General features: G+C 43.7%; 1 protein-coding gene across 14 annotated transcripts in view; it reads right to left on the reverse strand.

The window, feature by feature from the left end:
* The window catches only part of EBF1 (EBF transcription factor 1), a 279211-nt gene that overhangs the window by 246530 nt on the left and 10147 nt on the right, over positions 1-22534 (reverse strand). For 13 of the 14 annotated variants that reach the window (XM_059825513.1, XM_059825507.1, XM_059825512.1 and 10 more), the window contains exons 5-6: positions 21038-21111; positions 13965-14033 (exon numbers count right to left, since the gene is read on the reverse strand). In XM_059825513.1, the coding sequence (XP_059681496.1) occupies positions 13965-14033; positions 21038-21111 (143 nt within the window). The remainder of the gene's footprint in view (positions 1-13964; positions 14034-21037; positions 21112-22534) is intronic. The other variant, XM_059825508.1, reaches the window with a different exon arrangement.

Consider the following 22534-nt stretch of genomic DNA (forward strand, 5'->3'; position numbering starts at 1 on the left):
AACAGGAAGTAAAATTCTGTCCGAATTCGAGGGACTGGAAACGCAGCAGTTATTTGTTGGGGGAAAAAATGGAAAATCCAGATTAAGAAACCAAAAATACAAAACCACGGTGTGCGCGTGAGAATGCGTATACATACATACAAGATGATAAGTTGAAACGCTGAATAAACGTATCAGCAGAAGAAAACGTGCAAAAGTGGAAAACCTCTCAAACGTTTGAGTCGTGGTGGCTAAAGAATATTTGTTTCAGCCTAAAACTCTAAAACAACGTGTGTGTGTGAGATGAATGAGAGTATTTAGGTCATGGTATGATCTAAGCATGTTCGGAGCAAAATGGTTTCATCTTTCAAAAAATAATTTAGTTGTGCTAAAGGGGATATTAATAGAGTCAAAGTCATTATATTTCAGGCATTAAAGAAATCAAATCATATAAAAGTAGCTGTTCAAAGCTGAGCAATCAATCATTTTCTTTGCTATAAACTTTTTGTTTTAATGAAGGAACTGGAAGACTTCTTTACTGGACGTTTTACCTGAGCTATTGGTTCAGTCACCATTGCATTGCCAACATTAAAAAGTCACAATTCCCAATGTAAACCACCCTGACAACAGTTTGCGGTGAAACACAGGCTCTGCATGCGAGTGTGAGAGAACCCTTAAAGTAGAAATTGTGTAGATATAGATGTATTGTATAGAGATTTGTTTAAATGTAAATAAACCATAGACACAAATTCTTGTATTCCAAAGAATGAACACTTCTCTCGCTTAAAAAGATAGAAATCTGGAGCAGCTGCCTTAAATCCAGTGGAAAAATCTCCAGATTTACATCCTCATAACTAAATGAAGAAGATTTCTGCGCCTTTTCCCTATGACAAAATTTTCAGCTAAACACATAGGTCATATAATTTCTGACTAGGCGTATGGTCCTAATTTCAAATTGAATTTGGCACTAAAACAGATTAATAAGGTATGACAAATAACTAATCCCTCCAAGCTGGAAAGAAAGGAAGAACATCACCCCTGCAGCTTGTCTTCTAGGGCAACAAAAGATATAAGGTTACAGAAGTTACCTCTGCTCTTTCTTTTGTTGTATTAATCTCTTTTTACCTGCTTACCTGTCATCTGCAGAACACGGGTCATATATAAGGTTATCTCCTATTGGGGGTTTAATTTTATTTTCTATGTTTTAGGCAGGTGAAGCCCGGGAACGGCACCGCAGGGCACACCTCCGCCTCAGTAGAGTTTTGTGAGGAGTTAAAGCGAGCTCTGGCAGCAGCCACCCCGAAGATGCATATTAATGAGATAAACAAAAATCAGCCCCGATATTGTATAATCCCATGTGGCAAACCAAGCGCCGGTAATTTGGGGGTTGAGTTCACGACTCTGCTCAGCGCCGGGTTTGTGTGCAAAGTGGCTCCCTCCAAACGCCAGCTCTGAGAACCCAGCTGGTTCTCATTTCCAAACAACCAGTTTCTCTATCCCCAAGTGCTAAAGAAAATAATCCCAGCAATCCATGACTACACGCTTTCACAGGGACAGCAGTGAGAATTTGATTGTAGAGATAATTAAAGTCATTCCTGAAACTTCCAAGGAAAAGAAGTCGGGGGGAGGAAGGGGCCAACGGGGACAGCGACGCTCGTGTTTAAGTTGAACTAAGAAACGGGTTTGGCTTGGAAGAGGGGTGGGGGGGGCACTACTTTTGGGGAATTTGTTTTCCTGAAAATTCTCTCTCCTGCACTCTAATAGTTACAATATTTGCAAAGAAAATGTAATAGGCTGCGGCGAGTAGGAAGATGAGAGTGAGGTTTGGAGCCTGGATGTTCCTAATTTGGCAAGAGCATCCAGAGGGAAATGCTTTTGCATTCTGGTAAACTTGAATAAAATTATCTGCAGCCACTTCGATTAGAAGGGTTTAAAGGGAAATGATACCATAAAAGCAATAAAACCAACTGCTATCTGCTTCAAACACTGAAAACATCTTTTTAAAATTAATGTTTCCTGCAGCCCTGCCATGAGTTAGGTCTGAAATAATTTTAATATTAACAACACTCCAGAGCAGGTCAATCTAGAGCCAATCACGGGACTGGATTAGTCCTCTACATTTTTCCAAAACAGCGGAGTAATTTACACCACTCCAGCTGGTGTAAATCAGCAGGGTGTCCCTGGCATCAGGAGAGCTGCAAGGCTCTGGCCGCACTAAAAAATAAAAATAATTATGATGATTTTAAAAAAAAAAAAAAAGCCTTGCTCCCAGCAAAGCTAAATTGTACAACCCCCGTGTCACGCGTCTACTCTGACCCTCGTCATCCTGAAATCGGTGTGAAATTCAGAGATGGAGAGAAAGAGTTTAAAGCACTTGTAATCTCTCCGTCTGCACTATCTGCCTTGAGCAGGAAGGAGGGATCCACTCAATGAGAGCTATTCAGGGCCTCTCAATTAACCTGATTAGTTCAGCACGCTGCTCTCATGAATGACACCTTATCTGGGAAATGAAGGAAAAAAACTTCCTTCCTTCTGGAGATGCAGGCGGCCCCTGAAGCCAGAGCAGCGGCGCCCATGGGGGCCCGCTCCCCCATCTCCCCGGGGAGCTGCTTTTGGGGTGGCAGGGCCAGGCAGCCCAGGTGGCCCAAGCGGGGAGGGGGTCCCCCTCTTTCAGAGCCAACCAGGCACATGATGGGATTTTCTGCAAGGGTTAACCCTTCCGGCGCTGCGCGGAGCCCGGGATGCTGCCTGCAGGTAAGAGGTAGAGCAGCCGAGGGGGCGAACCCCCCCGGGAACGCTGCCGTGTTTAAGTGTGTTGTAGTCTGGAACTTGTTTCATATGTGACAGATTAATGAGCGATAACTGGGTTACCATGGCAAAAAGCATTCCCAAAATTCTCTTTTGTTTCCCCAAGAACAGTCTCCCTTTTTTTTTTTTTCTTTTTTCAAATCATGCCACTTCACAATAACACAAATATTCACTAACAGCGTGTTATTCTTTCAAGTGCGGATGGCTGCGAATGTCAACAAGGCTGACTGTTACATACAAACTCCAAGAATTAATCAGGGAAAATAGGTGTCTCAATTACAATTATAATACTGAAACCTCAAATTTATGAATGCCCAGCCGACTTTGAAGGCATTTATTAGAAAAACTCTGATGACTTCGAAAGTATTAATGCACTAATGACGCATTAGGGCATGATGTATTAATGTTCTTGTAATTTCTGACAAATTAAGTTACCGTTGTCACAGCGGGGCAATCCTTCAGGAAAAAAAAGAAAAGTTCCTCTCTCCTGCCACGCGGCACACAACAGATACACGTAATGGGGTTTAGCGAGAAGTTTTCCTCCTACACCACAGTACAGTTTATTCTGTTTTTCAGAATGCCAGAGCTATTGTGGAGCTCACTATGCTTTAAAAAAAAAATAAAGAAGGTAGATGTAGCCTAGGGATTGTCTTGCCTGAACAGCTCTTGAGGGTAGAGACTCTCTCACTATGCCGCCGCACATCCCTCACTCAGCAGCGCTCAGAGCCCGGCAGCCCAACGGAGCCCAGAGACTGCTAGAGCCCAGTAACATCAGACCATGGTGCCAACGGGAAACCAAGACCCAGAAATAAGAAAAAAAACGAGTTTTACAGAGCTGCTTTTAGCACATAAACCCCAGCTTGAGAAACAAATTCAGCCCCAGACCCCGGAAGAGTCCAGGATTACACAGGGCACTCCTTTGTAACACAGCGGGACTCCCCTCTTTTTCTTTAAAAAGGGCCAAATCCTGATCCTAGCTGTGGGGCAGCTATCACAAAACACGTGCAGGTCCCTTCCTTCTCCTGCCTGCGTAACCCCCGGCAAGACATGCCATGGGACGTGCTCCTGTCTGCCCCTGAATCCCGGCTCCTGCGGGACTGTGCAAGCGATGCAGAGGCACATGGAGCAGACTGGAGGAGATGCTACCATCAGATCTTAATAGCTCTGAATGTGGCTAATTTTCTTCTTCTTTTAGAGCAAAGGACTTCATAATGAAAACAGAATACATTTCTCCTCTTCTTGTGTCATCCTTCTACAAAATCTGAACTAGGTAAAGTGGTTTCTAACATCCACTTATCAAAGTGACTTAACATCTGGGAAGTCAGCCAATGGTTATGTAGTGATGCAGATGCCAAAAAATCCAACTGGAAGATTATATTCAGGGAGATTACAGAGAAGACCTGACTCAACTAGGTGGAAGCAGACGGTTATCCTGGTTGGGAAAGCCTGAGAGTCTCCCTGCAAAATCATGGAGAAAATTAAGGAAAATAATTATGTTTTAAACAGCTTCCTTTTAACCCCTTGTAGACCCTGGCTGTATCCTGTACCGATAACTTTTTCCAAAGGCAAATTTTGGATCAACAGATGAACAGTTTGGCAAAGTCCAAAAGAAGATGAGCAGAAAATGCTTTTCTGTCTCTGACAGTCATCGAGACAACACTAACAAGAGGAAGAGCCTTTTCTTTGTTGCTAGACACTCACAGTGGGATATCCATTCTTCCTAACGTTTACTTTTTATATAAAATTTATCCTTTCCAGGGTCACAACCATGTTACTTGGGGGTGTCTCTTTTTTTTTTTTTAAATTAATCTTTGAAAAAATTACCTACAGCTAATTGAATAATGCAATTAGCTAAAACATTTTGCAACTCTGATCAGAAAGTCAAGGTGAGAGGAGAGCTGAGAAAATCCAAGTGTACAGCAAGCCTTTAGGACTCTGGCACTATGTCATTGTAGCATCGCCTTTTTTTTTTTTTAACCCCATTTTTCATCTCTCTCTAGCCTGGCGTGGCACTGGAAGAGTTAAAGAAAACAATAAAAGAACAACTGAGTGTACAGGGTAGGATTTACTGGCATTTACTTTTAATCTATGGTCCTTTGCTCTGTGGCTTATCAGCCCTATGTCAGCCCTTTTTCCTCCTTTATATTTCATGAGGGGACCCACATGCTGGCACTGAGAGACAGAGCCCAAGTGTCTGTAAGCTTTTTGTCAGGTAAAAAGAGAAGAAAAAGGAAAGGAACAAGAGGAAAAGCAAAGCTAAGAGGCATCTATTAGATGTCACTAGGCTTTTGTATTCATGTCAATGATTCAGGATTAGAGTATTTGAAATAATCTTATTGAGAGAACTCAAAAGCCCCACAGAGGGAAAGCCTGCTCGGTAGCATATGGCAGAGCAGCGGACAATATCTTATTAAGGATGTGTTAGCTAACACCATTACTTTTTATATTACATTACTGAACTATTGTGCCTCAGCCGGTTAGCGAGATGGCATAGTTGTGGAATGCCATTTTGGACGTTGCCGCGTTGTTACAAAACCGGAGAGATTTGGCTGGGCACCCAGGCCCGCCGCGGCGGGGGGGCGGCGGTGGTGATGCTGCTCCCTCGCCCCCCCGGACCGCTGGGAAGGGCAACCCGCACTCCACCGGCGAAGGGGAAAACCATGGCCCCAAGCGTGCTGGGGGCCACTCCACTCTCGCCGTGGGTGACACCATCCAGTGCCCACCTGCCCTTCCCACCCCGCTCCCCCCCAGTTCGGGTCCCTGCCTTCCAGGTCTGGCCGGCGCACCGCTGCGGGGAAAAACAGGGGGTGCAGAAGGCAGCTTCTGCTACACCTCCAACAAAAAATCCCGAACTACTGCCAAACTCAGCTTCTTGTCAGATGAAGGGAATTTAATTTTGTTATAGTGAATGCTGTTAGTCTAAAAATCTCTCTTTGCTCTTGGACAAAAGCTTGTAATTGGAGAAATAGCTCTTTTTAAAGTTATCTTCATCTGCCTACACCTTTAGAGGCAGCAAGAAACCAAAGACAAAACAGTACTGTTCATAGCATTTCAATGATTGCCGCGAAAGGCTCTATATCTGGGTCACCTTTCTACTGTCCAGTATGTAATTTCAGTGACTTGAAATGAAGCCTTTTAATAACTAATTTCATATAATTCACATATTAACAGCACCAGAAAATTTGTTTTTACGTTTCCTATTTCCAAACACTATTTTTAAAAAGTGGGTAGAAAATTATTCGTTCTGCTTTAAAAAAAACCTCTAAAATACTGTCCTTAGCAAAAAAGGTAAACACTCATTTGATACAGTAATATATTCTGATCACAAACTACCTATGCAAAGTTGCTAATGTGACACACTGGGAACTTTGTATGGCTTTTCTGTACTTTTCCAGAACTGTTACAGGAAAAAAAAAAAAACATGATGCTACAGCGAAAGAGGAAAATTCATACCAGTATTTACCACTACCACTACAGAGACTTGCTGCTCTCCAAGGACAGCGTTAAATCCATTTCTAGAAAGTTATCTCAGTCGTGGTTTACACAAAAACCTACAATTGTTTCTTACTCTCTTTTAACTTTATTAGTTAGATGTTGTATTAAAATTATATACTTCCAGCAAGCGGAAGTGAATTTGAATTTAGCATAGTTATTTTTGTAGATGTGGCCAATTACTTGTAAGAATACATTTTGGTGGCTAGAACATGCAAACATTTATGACTACTCACAGGAAAAAAACTACTCATACACCTCAGCTTCTGCAGAATAAGGCTTGCGTTACGGTTTTACCCAATAAACGCTAGCAGAGAAGTAAGATACATTTTTCATGTTCAGAACAATTTTAGCTAATCTGCATTAAAACTGAGGATGATCTTTGCAAATACTTTTTCTTACCACTCTTATTCATCTGTCCATTCCCCCTGCGACAGCAAGTATGGAAATAAATCGTGTGTTAAGATGGGACAGTAAATTTATCCACACCAGAAACCGTGTGTACATATATATGCATATGAGAAAAAGTCAGTATTTTTCCCCCAAAAAAACACCACTCTTGAGAAAGAGAAGAACTGGCACTGAGCTGCATGGAGCCAAGGAGCCCACTGCACCAAGCACATCCTCCCTGCTGCAGGACATGCTTTGAAGTAGGAGTTCGTATTAAGAAATCGATAGGTATGAATAGTACATGTGAAGTTTTGTGACCAGAATCAAAGGGACGGATCACCCTGCCAGGCCCCGGGCTCCTCCTGGGACCAGCCCAGCGCACTTGGAGCTTTTCTGATGCTGCAGGAGGTCACTGCACAGAGGCAGCCAAACTTTTTCAAGCACCTTTAACCTTGCGTGCCCAAATCCTGCCATCTGAGTGGAGCAGCAGGGCAACCCACGAGGTCTCAGTTAGACCTCGGAGTGCTCCTCTGCACAAGCAAACCCATAGGGTCTTCAAGATGGACTTTGAGGAGTTAGACAAGCCAGTGCAGTCTCCTAAAATTGTTAACCCTTGCTGACCAAGACCGAGATTTTCAGAAAGAGCCCAAGGGACTTACCGACCTGCCAGCAGCCGCAGCTCTGAAAGAAGTAGGTGCAGAGCTGCTCGCCCTAGGCTCACTGTCCGCCCAAGGCAGAGCAGAGCTGTATGGATACGGACACACTGACCTTGGGGTCTTGGGGCAGCAGGTCCAGCACATCCCATGTGTGCACTCAAATCACTTTTCTGGACTAACAGCACAACTGGCCAAGCCCCAAAGGGCTGTAGGTGAGCACTAAAGATGGTAGTCAAATGCCAAACACAATACAGTAGACTGGTCTTCAGTTTCCCTCATCTCCAGGACATTCAATGCAAGCCTAAGCTTTTTATCCTCCATAGAAAAACCTCAATCTCAATTTTTAAACTGCGTCAGGAGAAGCACTTCTCTTCAGGAATGGGATCATCTACCTACCTAGAGACTACACAGCATCTAGCACAATGAGCCTTCTTTGCCATAGGAGCCTCTGTTATATCACCATGATATTAAATAGTAATAATCAGGCATAAGACTGCAGTGAAATAAAGCCCAAAACACTAGCTGCAGATTCAAAAAGCATCACTGAGAGAAGCAAGTAACTATTGGAGTAGTGTGAAATGTTTGCAGTGAAACCCAAAACCACATAAAACTTGCCTGGTTTGGAGTTTTATAACAAACTGAAAACTCAGAACAGGTTTGCTGAGAAAATCACAAACCTCCTGAGTGAAGCTGAGACCAAATTAAGGTTTTGCATAATAGTCTTGAGTGTATACAAAAATTCTTACACTTGGGGGTGGAGGGGAGAGAAATCAAACAAACAATAAGCAGAAGCTGGTTTGACCCTGACCAAGTTCACTCAACCCCAAGAGCAAAATAAATGAATTTTGAAGCAGCAGCAATATGTGCCAACCCCAACAGGCTGAAACCAAGAGATTTTTGCAAGAACTCTTGCAAAGTTACCCACAGCTCTAGTGATTTCTTCACTAGAAGAGGACTGACACCGCATGCATTAGGCGTGCTGGTAGAGAGGCAAACATATCTGACTCTATGTGTGAGAAGCATCTACTGATCAGTCTCTCTCATTTATCTCACAAAGGCTCAAAATGCCTTTGGTTGCCTAAGTCATGTGGGAAATGTTTTGGGTAATGCTTCTCAGATGCATCAATCACAACCAAATCCTGGAGGATGTGTGTTTAGGTCCCTCCCCTTTCAGAAATGTTTGGGTTCACAGGCTCCGGGAGCTAGCATGAAATGCTCGAGGCCAACTTCTGCCCGCCTGAACACCCTGCTTAGAGGCCCTGAGGGTTTAGTCGGCACAGCCTTAAAAGACAGCCTGGGAGACATCTCCGTGCAGTGCTGGGGGTAGTCCTCTGTCGCCCAGTTTCTGCTCCCCGGACTCCCTCCCTGCTGGATAAATAACTCCCATCTGGCTCTGGAAGGGACACAGCAATGAGGTGGGCACTTTCTAGTACAAGACTAAAGAGAACTGCCAAATATCCAGGCCCACAAGCATTTCTCACCCGTGTCTTGACATCTATCAGAGAGAGCCATGCCTGCCCTCCTGTGTGGAAAATCCACCCAAGGACCCAGGACGGATGGGACCCGCAGCCTCCTGCAGCCCTGTCCCCAACATGGGCGAGGGGGGAGCAGGACACCTTCCCCTGACCCCACGTAGCCAGGTTCAGCTACCGCGTATGGCCAGGGGGACCAAGAACTGGGACTCCTGCAAAGGGACCACTGCCAAAGCGCCTGGCGTCTTCTGCCACTTTGCTGTCACACCAGTGCTATGACAAGCCCGTGTCCCTGTAATCTGGCTGGGGGATCAGCTGCAGCGCTGATCCCATCCCCTGCAGGAAAGCAATCCTCAGCAGCTCCCTCCCAAGCAAAATGCCCACCTCGTCCTTTTGCCGGCACCTCTCCCAACGCTGGCCTGCTCTGCCAGCCCGTCCGCATCTCCATCACCTTCCCTCCAGGTGTGGAAAGCTACTGCAAAATGCATTAATCGCCACATCTGCCTAACAAGTGTATTTGTTGGGAGGACACAGTGAGTGCGATACAGTCCTGTATGTCATTTTTCCACCTGCCTCGTATTTAGGATGAAAAGATGATCAGGCCTGTAAAATACAATCCACTACGTGATGACTTGTAAAGTGGTAAAACGGAGACATTGAAAGTCATTCACGCCTCTTTTCATGTCATTGTACAGTGAAATCCTACCCACTAACATAAAATTTTTCAGGTTAAAGGCTGAAAGATTTCAAAAACATATGTAGGTAGGTTGGCTCCCTCCCTAGCCGCGGCAGCTGGGTGTACCAGGGACACATTACAGGGAGCCCCACTCGAGCATCCCATACGGCAGATGTCAAAAGCACACAGGCCTTTCACACACTTGTAGCAGGTCATGCATTAAAATGTACCTTGGTGTCATCTGATAATAATGCGTAAAAAATATTACAGCCTCCAATCCATGACTTCCCACCCCAGCTTCATGGACGAGAGCTCTGATTGCACTGGAAGTCCATAAGCCGCCTCTTCAAAGCCAGAGGGAGCCTCATTCCTCAGAAACTGCATCCAAAGCAGCACGTGAAGAACTTCAATATATCGCCAGACAAGGGCCAGAAGAAACCCTAGTCATCCTCATGCTGACCTGCCACCTAAAGGCACACGGTCTCACGCGGGGAGAGCTCCAGCACCAAGCCCATTAACTTACACTGCAATGAAAGTTTATCTATCCAAAAGGTAGGCGGTCGTGAGATTTCTTAAGTAGGTCTCATATATATTGGTAAATCTCAGCAAAGCCGATTTCAAGTCATTGTCACCAGCCTGCTCGTGAGCTCTGGGAAGAAGCAAAATTTGGGATGGACCAGCAATTGCCAAACAGGCTGTTTTCAGCCCTTTTTCTGTGCAACGTCGCAAGCTGGAGGTGTATGGTATAGATCCTAAATGCTGAGGGGTTTTTGCCACTATATTTGGGATTCCTATTTTATCAGTCAGTAGGACTCTTGTTTACTGGATGCAGCCATAAAAGGTAAAGAAGTGCCAGCAGGCACAGGGAACACCATTAAATATTGGTCCCAACAATGGTAAATTGGGTTCAAAAGTTTGGAACAGAATGATGAGAGAGGAGCCTCTTTCCTGGACCAAGGAATAATATAAAGCCCCACTTTCTCCCCTATGTGACTTTTGTCATTATCATTTTTTCTGATTTTTACAAAGCAAACCTAATTAGGAATCTCTCTCATTAGTCTTCCAGAAAAATTAGCACAGCTTATGCTAATTACTCCTGTAAAATTTAATAAACTCGTTGAAATGGGAGTAGTCTAATGAGGTTTTATTTATTGAACTAAGATAACTGTAAGGAAAAAGGTTAGGAAACCAGGATATCCAGAGTGGTAATAAAACTACAATTTATTCAATTCCTTCACAGGAATTTTATTGCAAACCTTTTAAATTCAAATATGAGTTACAATTTGAAAGTTAAATCAATCTAGAATTTAATTTAATAACAGGAAGTGCTCTGTGTTTTCTTTAAGTGTGATTACAATGCAGCTCTGCCACTGCACTTGTAGGAGGAATTGTGCGTTTGTATTGTGACAATAATACCCCTTTTAAAATGAGTTCCTGTTCATCAGAGCTTCATCTCAACACATGTAACTGGATTAGCAATAAAATATACCGGCTATGCTAAGAAGATGATTCAGACACGCGGGTTTCCAAGAAACTCCCTTGAAATGACTGCTCTATAAGCATAATAGATTTATTTTGTTCTCCAGAGAAAATTTAGATCGCTATATGAGAATAAATTTATTTAGGTCCCTTTCACTGCTATATCTGCTGATACTATAATAGAGCAAAGTATAAAGCAATTTTGTAAAGAATAAAGTCATATCCTGTTTCAAACGCAACTACAGACTTTTTTTAAAATCCCATATTTTGCTTGAATAAAAATAAACGATTCACTTTTCATATATAGCTAGGGTTTGAAAAAGAACACAACACATGTAACTTTGAAGTTGCCAAACAGCCTCTTCGCCAAGTTAACTAAACCACCACAAAGACGGAGCTCTCTCTATCCCGAGTTTCTCTAGCCTCATCAAAGAGAAATAATCAATCCAAAATAGTATTCCAGCATGTAAGAAAAGGATAGCATTTCCATGTAAGTACATATGTCAAAAATCCCATGGATAGATTCTATGTTAAATTCTATGTTAGGTCAGAGTCTGTGGATTCACAGGATTTGATGCAAGAGTTAGATTAAATCCATAGGCAAGACTTTATCAGAGCGTAAGGCATGTGGGAGTGCTTTAGCCCAAATGGTAAATGAATTCTCTAAGCTCACATGCAAATAAAAATAGCTAAATATGGTTTTGCATATCAATTGACATAATGGTCAAAAATTGTGTGCATGGAGAAGTGACAATGGAGTACAACTAAACACATGTTCTGACTCGTGCAGGCGTTTTAATGTTGGAACAATTTTAAAGGACTCGTTTTAAGGTAAAAAGGCTCCATATAGATCACTTCATCCTTTCCAAACCAAAAAGGGGAAAAAAATGAATAGGATAAATGTCACAAGAAACATCACTAAAGCCACTAACTGTATAAAGCACATACTTATTTGGCCTAAATTGTTTGAACTAGCCCCGGCCAAGAAAAGGTTTTAAGTACCCTACTGGGACAGATGCGAAGCGGCAACAATAGAAGCCACACTAATGCAATCCAGGTAACACAATCCTGTTTCAAAAACACAGGGAGGGCTAATTACAGTACTGCTGAGTCAAATTTCTTATACCATTGCAACCCACAGGAACAGGTCAAAATCAAATGTTATTCAAACCACAGTCATATCAACCTTCTGTATCAAAGTCACAATTTAAAACCAAGTGAAGAACTCAAAAGCTTAACCCGTTCACAAGCCAAGCGTGATTCAGTACAGGTGGTGAGGTAGAGTGTGTATTATCATCTTTAAATTATGTTTAGCTTGCATTTTAAAAATAGTCTTCGGAATTGGTACCTTTTGCATCAATTTACGTAAAGACTGATAAATTGATCACTGCTAGGAAGCCAAATCTGTTTTTTTCATGTAACTGTTTTCCTCATTTTGCAGCAAGCATGTAACAGACAGCATCTCTGGCTTTCATAATTTAAAATGATTTGCAACTAGCAGTTTTGCATACTAGATAGTTAAACAAAATATTTCCGTAAACCTGCCATTAGCATCTTAACATCTCACTTTCTAGTACAATGAAAAATTCATGTGAATTTTGCAGCTTTCATGTTGCTCAAAATGCCACTCTAACACCACGTTTATAGTGTTCAACTCTGCAGCATGCTTATAAAACACATCTCTATACAGATTTCACTGTGGGGGTTTTTTCCCCCCACTTTCCCTGGTACGACCTAATGCTCACAGAAGATGAAAGTATGCCTAGTTAAAATAGATTGAGGTATCTTCTGAGATTTAAACATTCTCAGGATTACTTGTTGTAGCTAATCAAAACATCTGCTATAAGCTTCCAGTGTATGCGCTTTCTTACCAAATTCAAACAAGAACCGTAAATCTGGGAGTCTGGATGAGCACAACGCCAGGCAAGGCTCTGCCACATCCCTGGAGCGCTCTCTGCATCTGGCACCCAACACATCAAACCCTCTTCACCTTCTCTCGTAAAATGGACGCACGGGCACGGAAGATACTTTAAACTTAATACAGCAAACATTAACTCAGACAATAATGCAAGGAGAAGCACACTATTCTATGCTCTTGCCCCTATATGTATATAGGTAGTTTCCCTTCAGGGTCCCTCTCTTCACAGATTAGTGCAAGGGTATTGCTTCCCCCAGCTGATGACAGACACTTTCAGTACTTCATGGCCATTTAACTCTGCTAGAGTAATGCTGCATAATAACCTGGTTATCGCACATGGCTTTGTACAATGAGTTTGCACAATTAAAATGTAAAAATGACTATTTGGCTACCATTTTGCATAATTTGCAAGCACAGAAACTACGCGTGGCTCGGAAAAACTACAATAGATGTATTGTACTGCAGTGATTTACTCAGTGATGTCAGATTAGCAATATGGATCTGTTTAAAAACACAATAATTAAGGCAGGCAAAAATGAATTAATCAACTGACAATACAGTCAAAATAGTATCCCAACCAAAGAAAATAACAGGAGAAAAAACCTTACTTCACAGATCTGGTTTTTTAACTGTTTTTATGCATAAATAAAAACCTTAAAATGCAGATGGATTGCATCCAACAGAACTACTGTAGCTAAAAGTGATAATGATTCAAACATTTTTCAAATAAAAGTTAAATATTTATAAGCACCCAACCACATTTCATAAATCACAAACTATTATTATTTTATTCCTGAAGCTTCCCTGGCACAGCATGTGAATTGAGCCACAGAAAGTCAGAAAGAAAAATCTCCTCTTTATGCACATGAATCAGTTACAAGAAGCGGAGCCCTCCAAAGAGCAGGTCACTCCGTTATCCTCCATATGGCCCTTCCATGGCAGTTGCAATTGCAAAGCACAACTAATTCGGTATCAAAAACAAAATTTCATCCGTATATACGCCTAATTCTTCCCCATTAGCGACACAGGGCAGGTGTTTCATTATAATGAGGAGGGGGAGAAAAAAAATGGAAGGAAACAATAGCAGTCCTTACCTGTCAATTATCACTGGATCTGATGGAGTCTCATTTCTGTTGCCACAGCTTTTCTTGTCACAACAGCGGCTACAGAGCAAAAGTGAAAGGATTTAGTGCGACCATTACACTGTAAAATCATCATTACGAACACGGTAGGTTCAAATTGCCGGCTAGAGTTACCGCTCCGTCCCTGCCTGGAAATCAGTCAAATGTAGTAGGTCACATATGGGTTAATTACTATGTTTAACTTCTTGCACAGCTGGTTAGCAACAGAAAATATAAAAAGAGAGGGGTTTTGCCCCTTTCACAAATAATAATTCAAGGATCACCCGAAACAGGGAGACCTGCCTATTTGTAGCCTCTTTTCCATAGGGTTTAACAGTCGTCCCGCATACGCTCGCACACGAAATAAGGCAGCTTGTTCCCCGCTGAGCCTGGTTTTTACATTTGCTTAATGCTTATGTTACACATCCACAAGATATTCCTGCTTCTACAGAGAGCTGAATTCTCAGCAGCTGGGAAACCTCCCCCCAAAATCCAGAAGCACAATTATTCTCCCTCGAAGAAACACTGTTGTTAATGGGGGAGCCAAAACGCAAGCGCCATCGGCAGCGGCTTTTTTTATGCTCGAGCGTGCCTGTTTCCCCAAGTTTTCTGAGCATGTTAATGATCACTAATGCCATGGAGAGCACAGCTCCGGCGGCTGGTGCCCTGCGTCAGGTCAGATACAAAGCAGGCATGTGAAATATAAGCTCCGTCTCCCAAAGCACCGCTCCATCGCTGACCTCGAGGCTGGGATTCTTTTGAACTAAGGTGGCTCATTGTTTCCTGAGAGAAGTTAAATTGTTGTTTGTGATGATTCCTTGTCAGGGGTTTTTGTCCATTAGGAGCTATAAATATATTGCAGGTAAGCTCACAGGCAATATACATGTTTCTGCTCAGGGTGGGAATCCCTCCTGGCGCGTCCAGAGCTGCAGCTGAGCAGCGTGGGGGCTGCCCTGCTCTCCCCAGCAGCCCATCTGAGCCCACGAGACCAAGTCACAGCTATGTAGGTGAGCAAAGCCTCAGGCTGTCACCCACCCACCCACCCCGGGGAGGAAACACCCATCTAGCAAGGAAAGCTCCTGTTTGTTGACATCTCTTAACAGAAAATCCCGCACTGAAATCAAGGCTCCAAGGAATTAAAAAAAAAAAAAGTATCAAGAAGCTCCTGGTCTTCCCAAGCCCTCCTTGGTCCCCAGGGACCTGCTGGATGAAGCCTGGGCAGCTCCTGTGGGGTGAGGGGACCCCATCCCATGGTGGCACCAAGTGACAGGCAGTGAGGACCACCCGTTTGCTCTCCCTGGCCAGACCTGAGCACATCTCTCTGTTCAGTAAACTTCCTGGTAAACCTCAACCACACGCAATCCAATCTTTGGAAATCACCAAGCTTGTCCCAAATGGCATCCCAGCGACCTGCGCATCGCTTTTATTTCAGCAGCCGGCAGGAATGACCACTGCTCGCGCCCCCGCTCAGATGAACTATTTTCTTTTCCCCAGAAGGTGGAAGAACATCAGGGCAGGAAGAAGCCCTCAGAAGTGCCACGCTATATAAATAGCCCTGTTGGGAGTATGACAAAGGTTCTCTTGTGTTGCTGAACAATAGAGTGAATAATATACAGTTACCCACCAAGATTAGCAATAAAGCAACTAACCACACTAAAGATAACAAAAAAGGGGGCCTTTTACAAAAACAGCCTGTTTAAACATGGTTTAAAAAAAAAAAAATTTTTTTTGTTTTCAAAGAGAGGAAAATACATAATTCTTTTCACCGCAAAAAGCTTCAAGGCAACTATTCAGGGCTGAAACTTTTCACAGTTAACACATGTGCGGTATCTTCATTTCGGTGGAAGTTACATTGTTTGGGATTGCCAAAAAAAACTGCTTAATTTTACAGCACAATACCACAATTGATCCACCAGAAAATGCAAGAGCCTTGGCACCCAGAAAGTATTAAAATTTAGGAAGGAATAAAATATGCTGTAGGTAAATAGTCATGTGGACGTTCAGGGGGCTTTTTTGCCTATAAAAGGACTTGTCATTGGAGCGCAGCTAGAATGTGTGGGGTGAGAAAATTTACCCACAAACAAGGCAATAAAAACTGCTAATCATTTTTAAATGATTAAAATGTAATTAGAAACAGAGTTGGCACAAGTTAAGACAATGCAGTTCTTGTGACTGAAGCGAATCAGGGCTAGTCCTGACATTCTCACAGCACACTGGAGGGACAGAAATTGCCACATTTACTCAGGCAAGCAAAGGTTCCCAGGCTCCCAGCCCGAGATGGGCAGATACCACCATCCACGCACCACCAGGCTCGGAGGCCGGCACCTTCCCGGGGCGCTAACCCAGTGGGAGAGGCGGCTGCGGGGGCCCGGAGACGGGGACGCCTCGGTCTCACCTCCTGCAGCGAGCGGGATGGGGTCAGGCACTAGCCGACGGGGACAACCTGGCTTCAAGAGCGGGGGAAACACCGCGTTGCTCATTGGGTGGCCCCCTCATTTGGATAGGGCTTCTCAAGAGTGCACCCCAATATTCGCAAGCAATAGTAGGAGACCTTGCTCCTTGCACTGCAATTTGAGGGTGATGTGGCATGAGAGGAGACCCCAAATGTTCTTTCATGCTCTAGATAATTATTTTTTAAACCTTAGCTCGCCTTTGGCATTTTTCCCCCAGCAGAATCCAAGGCTTTGTCTACTCTAGTTTTTCTATGCAGAGAATTAAAACATCATGCAAACCCTGAGTTTGAGACCTGGTTACGTGGCAGGAGAAGTGCTTTTAATTCAACTTGCCTCAAAAGCTTTGGCTTTTAGTGCCTACTTAACACTTGGGAAAAAGTTCCTAAATATTCAGCACCCTTCCTCCTTTCCCTGAAGGAATTTAAAAATTCCCAGGAGCTTCTTCAAGTCACCCAGAAACCTTCCAGCTCCCAGCGAGGGTCTGTGAAAGCGCAGGGAGAGGCGCCGAGTGACAGCTCCTTGCAGCCAGGAGGGCAAGGACCTGTCCTCGCTGTCCCTCCGTGATGCCCGTTCCCAAGTGGGGCAAGGAGCCACAGCTCAGGCACAACGTCATGCTGGCCCACAGAACAAGCCTGCAAAAACTGCTTTGTTTGGGGAGTTGTTTGTTTTTAAAACAAGTAGTCCTTGATAGTAATGAAGTCTCTTGCCATTACAACCCCCTCCAGCTCCTGCACCCCATGTCTGCCTACCCCACTCCTATTGCCATCCTCGCCGTCCCCAGGGCTCGTGCCCAAGCCCCACGCCATCCTCATCCTTCCCTCTTCACAGACCTCCCCGTCCCCCGGCCACCACCACTGCCAGCTTTTGTTGTTGCCTTTATCCTCACCCCATCCCTCTGGGGACCTGCTGCCCTCCTACCATCTTGCTCCACATCTTCCTCCTCCTCTTCCCTTCCCTGCGCTGGAGCATCTCTATCCCGCGCTGCCTGGCTCTGCCACGGGCACACAGGAGATGGCTTCCTCACCTCGATGTCTGGCACCCCCAAATCCCCCTGTCCCCACCCCGCCGTGGCGGCCAGGAGCATCGCTTGCGAGAGGAGCCCTGCTTTGTGTATCTGCGCGCTCAGGCTTTCTGCGGGGACAATGAACAATGAGAAATTACGGGGCGATGGCACGTGGCCAGCGCAAATGCGACTTTCCGATCATTTAGCTGCCAGGCTCTAACAAGTCGTTAGTGAGTCCGTGTGGGAGATTTTGCAGAAGCTCCCAGTGAGGTGGGTTTCATCCCGCAGACGATGCGGTCGGGACAACCCCTGCTCCTAACAGGCTCCTCGCCCCGAAGCGTGGAGGTACGGGAGCTTCTCGCCAAAACAGATGTAAGATTTTATTCTACACAGACAAAAACCATATTTTACTCCAACCTCATTCTCAGAAATCACTGAACCATTTTAGCTGAAACTTTCCAAAGAAAGTCAGCCTGAGGCTGACACCCTGCAAAGGACATTTCAGCCAGAACAGTTTAAGTTTGGCAAAGCTGTAAGCCACTGAAGGTTTCATAATGGAAACTGTTGAGGCAATATTAACTATAGATGTCCCTCCCCATGCTGCCTACAATACTAATAAATTCCACTGAGGCTGTGAATTCTCCCCAGCTATTAACATTTTCACCAACAGTGTAGATGTTTATATTTGACAAAACACAATGAAATCCGTTGAAATAAACAGCCACCTGAAGCAAACCTCAGCCCCACTTTCCTACCACAGCCAGGACTCTCCTATACATTTGAATTCTTTGTCTTAGCCGTGCCGTAGTTGTAGTACACTATAAATACCCAGCTTTGTCACATAAATGCAAAGTTTTATTGTGCAGTTAGCCTTGATAGAAAGCACTGCTGAAAGTTGTTTAGAAATTAAATATCTAAAACAAGCTATTTTAAAATACAGAGCCCTCACTATTTCATGTCTGAAATGAAGAAATTTCATCTTAGGGAGAGCAAGCTGTCTTTCACACCATATGGCTAATGGTAGTGCATAGCAATTAGCTGGGCTGATTAATGGGGAACAGACTCTAATTTTATGCTTATAATTGAGGCTGCATTTGCACCCCTGGTGCAAATTCAGCACATCCCAACTTCCACTTACTACAGGCAAGAAATCAAGAGAAACAGAATGGTGTGGAGAGAGATTTTTTTTTTCCCCTTCTAGACCCCTAAAGAGCATCAGATTTGCAATTTAAAAGAGTGTTAGCAGCACAACAGATGACAGATTTGTGCAATAGGGTCAAGCGGCCTGGTAAACAAACAGCACCCTCTTACACACGTATAGGCAGAAAAGGAAATGGGTAAAATCTAATATGAGCTGTAAGAAATTTGAATATGCCTCCCCCACCCCATCAGGCACACAACATTTGCCTACTATGGTCAGATAGTATTTTTTTTTTTGCTACCCCTCCACCTTATGGTTATGAAACACGAAGCAAGGACTAGTAGTAAACAAATAGAAGGAGAAGAATAAAGCTCCTGATCCAGTGAATTTTAAAAACAAAGAAAGTGTAAAGTGCTTTAGTAAAGGGGAAGACTGCACATTGTTCCAGATTCCTAGAATGGAAATGATTTTGTCTCAGTCAAAGTATATTGAATGGCCATAAATCTTTGATGCAGGTATTTGGTCTTCTGGTTAAAACTCAGCTCTCTCTATAAAGTTTCTATTTACTTCTTACTCTTTATATTTCTACAGTATCTGTAAGAAAACTAGTGCATTAAAGTAGGCGATTCTTACTCTTGCATGGATGGCTCAGTGAGTGGCAGGCAGATGTAGTTCCTACCTCAAAACCTTGCCGTCTGAGAATCAAAAGGGCACATCACCCAGGACTAACAGCAGATTCAGACCCTGGCGCTGCAGGCACTTGAGCATGCGCTTAATTTTACTCACGTGAACAGTCCCACTGTTTTACTGGTCTATTACAGGAGAAAAGCAAAGCACGCACTTCAGCCTTATCAGGTCAGGGGCCTCCTTTAATATTTCCATGAATTGTTCCTAGCTAGGTATCTAGTGTGAAAGTGGTGCTAATTGGGCCAATGAATTTTAGGGCAATTACGAGTTGTCAGCAGGACTGGGTTTCCATTTGGAAAGGGAGGACTGGCCGGGAGTCCTCAGCAAAGCAACGCTGCAGCTCCCAATGGCAGCAGAAGCTCAGGCACCTCTTGGAGATACCCGTCTGCTCCGCTCGTTCTCAGGCTGTAATGGGTTATCGTTGGTTTCCTGGAAGAAGCCAAACCTACTGAATGAAGCAGCCTAGAAAAATACGACACGAAAACTAAAATCCCGCAAATCCTGCAAGGAAGAATTTGGGGAGCTGCGCGGGGTTTCGCCCAGGCTGGCAAAGCAAGGAGAGCAGCTCCTTCTCTGCCGGCATGGCAGGGCACTGCCCTCCGGCAGGGTTTTATCAGGGAGGAGCTGCCGTGGAGGACAAAACAAGCAGATCGCCAAGAATGGCAGAAAAAATTTAAAAAAAAAAAAAAAAATCAACCAACAGAGAAGTTTCCATCTGAATATTTTGTCTAAGACTCTCCCCCACCAGGAAACCCTCATCCAAGTTTATTCTCTTAGAAGTGGGTACTAGTTTTTACCCTCAAGTTACTCCTTTTTAGTAAATGTGTTTTGTAAAAGTTACAACGCATGCAATGGCATTTTTACAGTCTTAAAACAACTGATTGTAACAATGAGCTTATGCAAGAACGCCCCGTCTTCCACCAGGGAATTATTTTCTGCCATCGAATAACATGTAACAAATGATTTTTTCAGACATGCAAAAAACACCCACTAGCTTTAATGAGACTGCAAGGTCAAGCTCTCCTAGGTGTCGGAGGGGTCTGTGAGAAGATGCTGCCTTCTCGGTGGTAAAAAGGAAGTAAGAGGCTTCACCTATTTCGATCAGCCAGAAAAGAGAAGGAAGCAGCTGCCCGTTGCAGAAGTACTGCATTCAGGAGAGAAGATATTTGACTGTCCCAGATTTAAGTGACCAACCCCAGGCAGGCATGTTCAGGGGAAGAGAGCACAGGGCAGAGCCAAATCTGCATGGGGAAGTTTAAAGAAAATCAACAAGACGACATCTTTTGCGTGGAGGAGTAGCACCTGCTCCGCTCCAGCCGAGCAGGGACCTTGCATGAGCAGCAACCGGGACAAAAAAGGCCTCCTGACTTCAAGTCTTAATGCACATCCAGAAAAAAAACCCCAAAAATTACTATTTTGTCATCTTAGTGAGGAGGTTTTGTTGGGAATTGGGGACAGAGACGTTTATTGCTAGAAGACTGTAATTGACTGTTAATTTTGGTGAGGAGACCTTTTGTGGGCTACGGTGTCTAAACGAAAACCAGTAGCGTTCTGTTAAGAATAACTCTTTATAAATAATTGAAAACTTGTGTGACGACTGAGACCTTGCAGCTAATTACACACACCGAACTGTGTTATTTTGGGATTGTTTAATGCAAGAAAGAGAAATTTAAGTCCGAAAATAGCTGCAGGTTCAACCTAGATTTTGAGAGACGCGTTCATCTTCTCATCACTAATTAACTGGAAGCGGGGTATTTCTTACCTGCACATTATTTCATGCGTGAGCAGAACTCGGCACATTTCTGGGTTCTTGTCTTGGCCTTCATATACTATCGCCTAGAAACAAAACACATTTTTAGCTGTGCATTGAGCTAAGTTTGGAGAAAATAAAAATGCATCGCGGTAGCCAAAGGCGCAGACGGAGTTGCAAGCCAAGTCGCGGGCTAAAGAGACCTCATCTCCACCGAACCTGCTCCAAGACTTGCAGTTGGAAAACAACACACGCTGAGTACAGCTAAATTCCCTCCTCTCCGTTGCACATCTCTCAAGCAGCGTGTAGGATGGTTTTTTTTAGTAGTCAAGACAACCACAATTTTCTTTTCAATTCAGAATGAAATATAAACCTAATAGCATTAAAAGAAAAAAAAAGAAAAAAGAAAAAAAAAAAAACAGCTTGGCATACTTTGGGTCCTATTCATTAAAAAAAAAAAAGACAGAAAAGAGAGAGCTCATGTATTTTTAATTACAAAAGCTGCACAGCCCAGGCATTTTCCTGGTAGCTCCTGAGAAAGCGCTTGGGCCTGATTCTCCCCTTGAACCTCGTGATCCACCGCTTTCTGGAGAGCAGCTCTGGAGTTACAGGGGTATAAATAAGTGAGAGGCAGCCCCTACCAGAGCAGAGGATACCAAAACAAACAGAGGATAAACCAGCTTGAGAAATTTGACTCTGAGACAGCACAGGAAGAATCCTTTAAGTTAAAACTGTGGAAAGACAGCGTATTCGCATTTCAAGAAGAGTCTACGTTTGCAATCCTCCCACCAGCAGAACCGGCAGCAATGGTGAGGGATCAGCTTTACACGCAAACTAGGTTAGCGCTCACAGCCCGCTCGGTACAGGGTTTCCATCTGATCAGGACAGAGTAATGTTTTCTAACCATCCCTGGCCCTGGGGACCAGGCCCCCAGCAGCAAAACAAGAGTGGAAAGAAGTTGCCTTTGCGACAGCATCTTTTGATAGCACTAAGGTTCCCCAAATGTTTTAGGGTGCCACTCCAGAGCTGGGATCCATGGTTAGAGCCCCAGCCTCGGAGGGACGACCACCCCTGCATCTGAGCATCAGCCCTACCCTTGACCTGTGGTGTGACCTTTTCAGCCTCTAAAATACAGACTTAAAAAGAAGAAATTGAGGAACAAACTCAGCAGATAAAATGACATCTGATATGGGTATCCCTAAAGCTAACGATACCATAGATATTGAAAATAAAAAACAAAAGTATGCTGCATGGATGAAATACGTTTTATGGAATGAGACCACTTTGAAATGCAAGTGTGGAAAATACTGAGAAAAAATAAGTTATCTTAATATATGATGAGATAAGATCATATGAACTGCTTTCCCAGCCTTACAAATACAACCCACCAAGGGTAAGAGGTGTTGTACCTGCAAAGGGGACACAGATCTCAGGACACACAAATCTGAAGAAGCATGAGCTGATTTTTAACGCCATTTAAATAGTAATATGCAATATTAATATCATGCA

Source organism: Gavia stellata, chromosome 16, assembly GCF_030936135.1.
Source record: "Gavia stellata isolate bGavSte3 chromosome 16, bGavSte3.hap2, whole genome shotgun sequence".
Classification (NCBI taxonomy): Eukaryota; Metazoa; Chordata; class Aves; order Gaviiformes; family Gaviidae; genus Gavia; species Gavia stellata.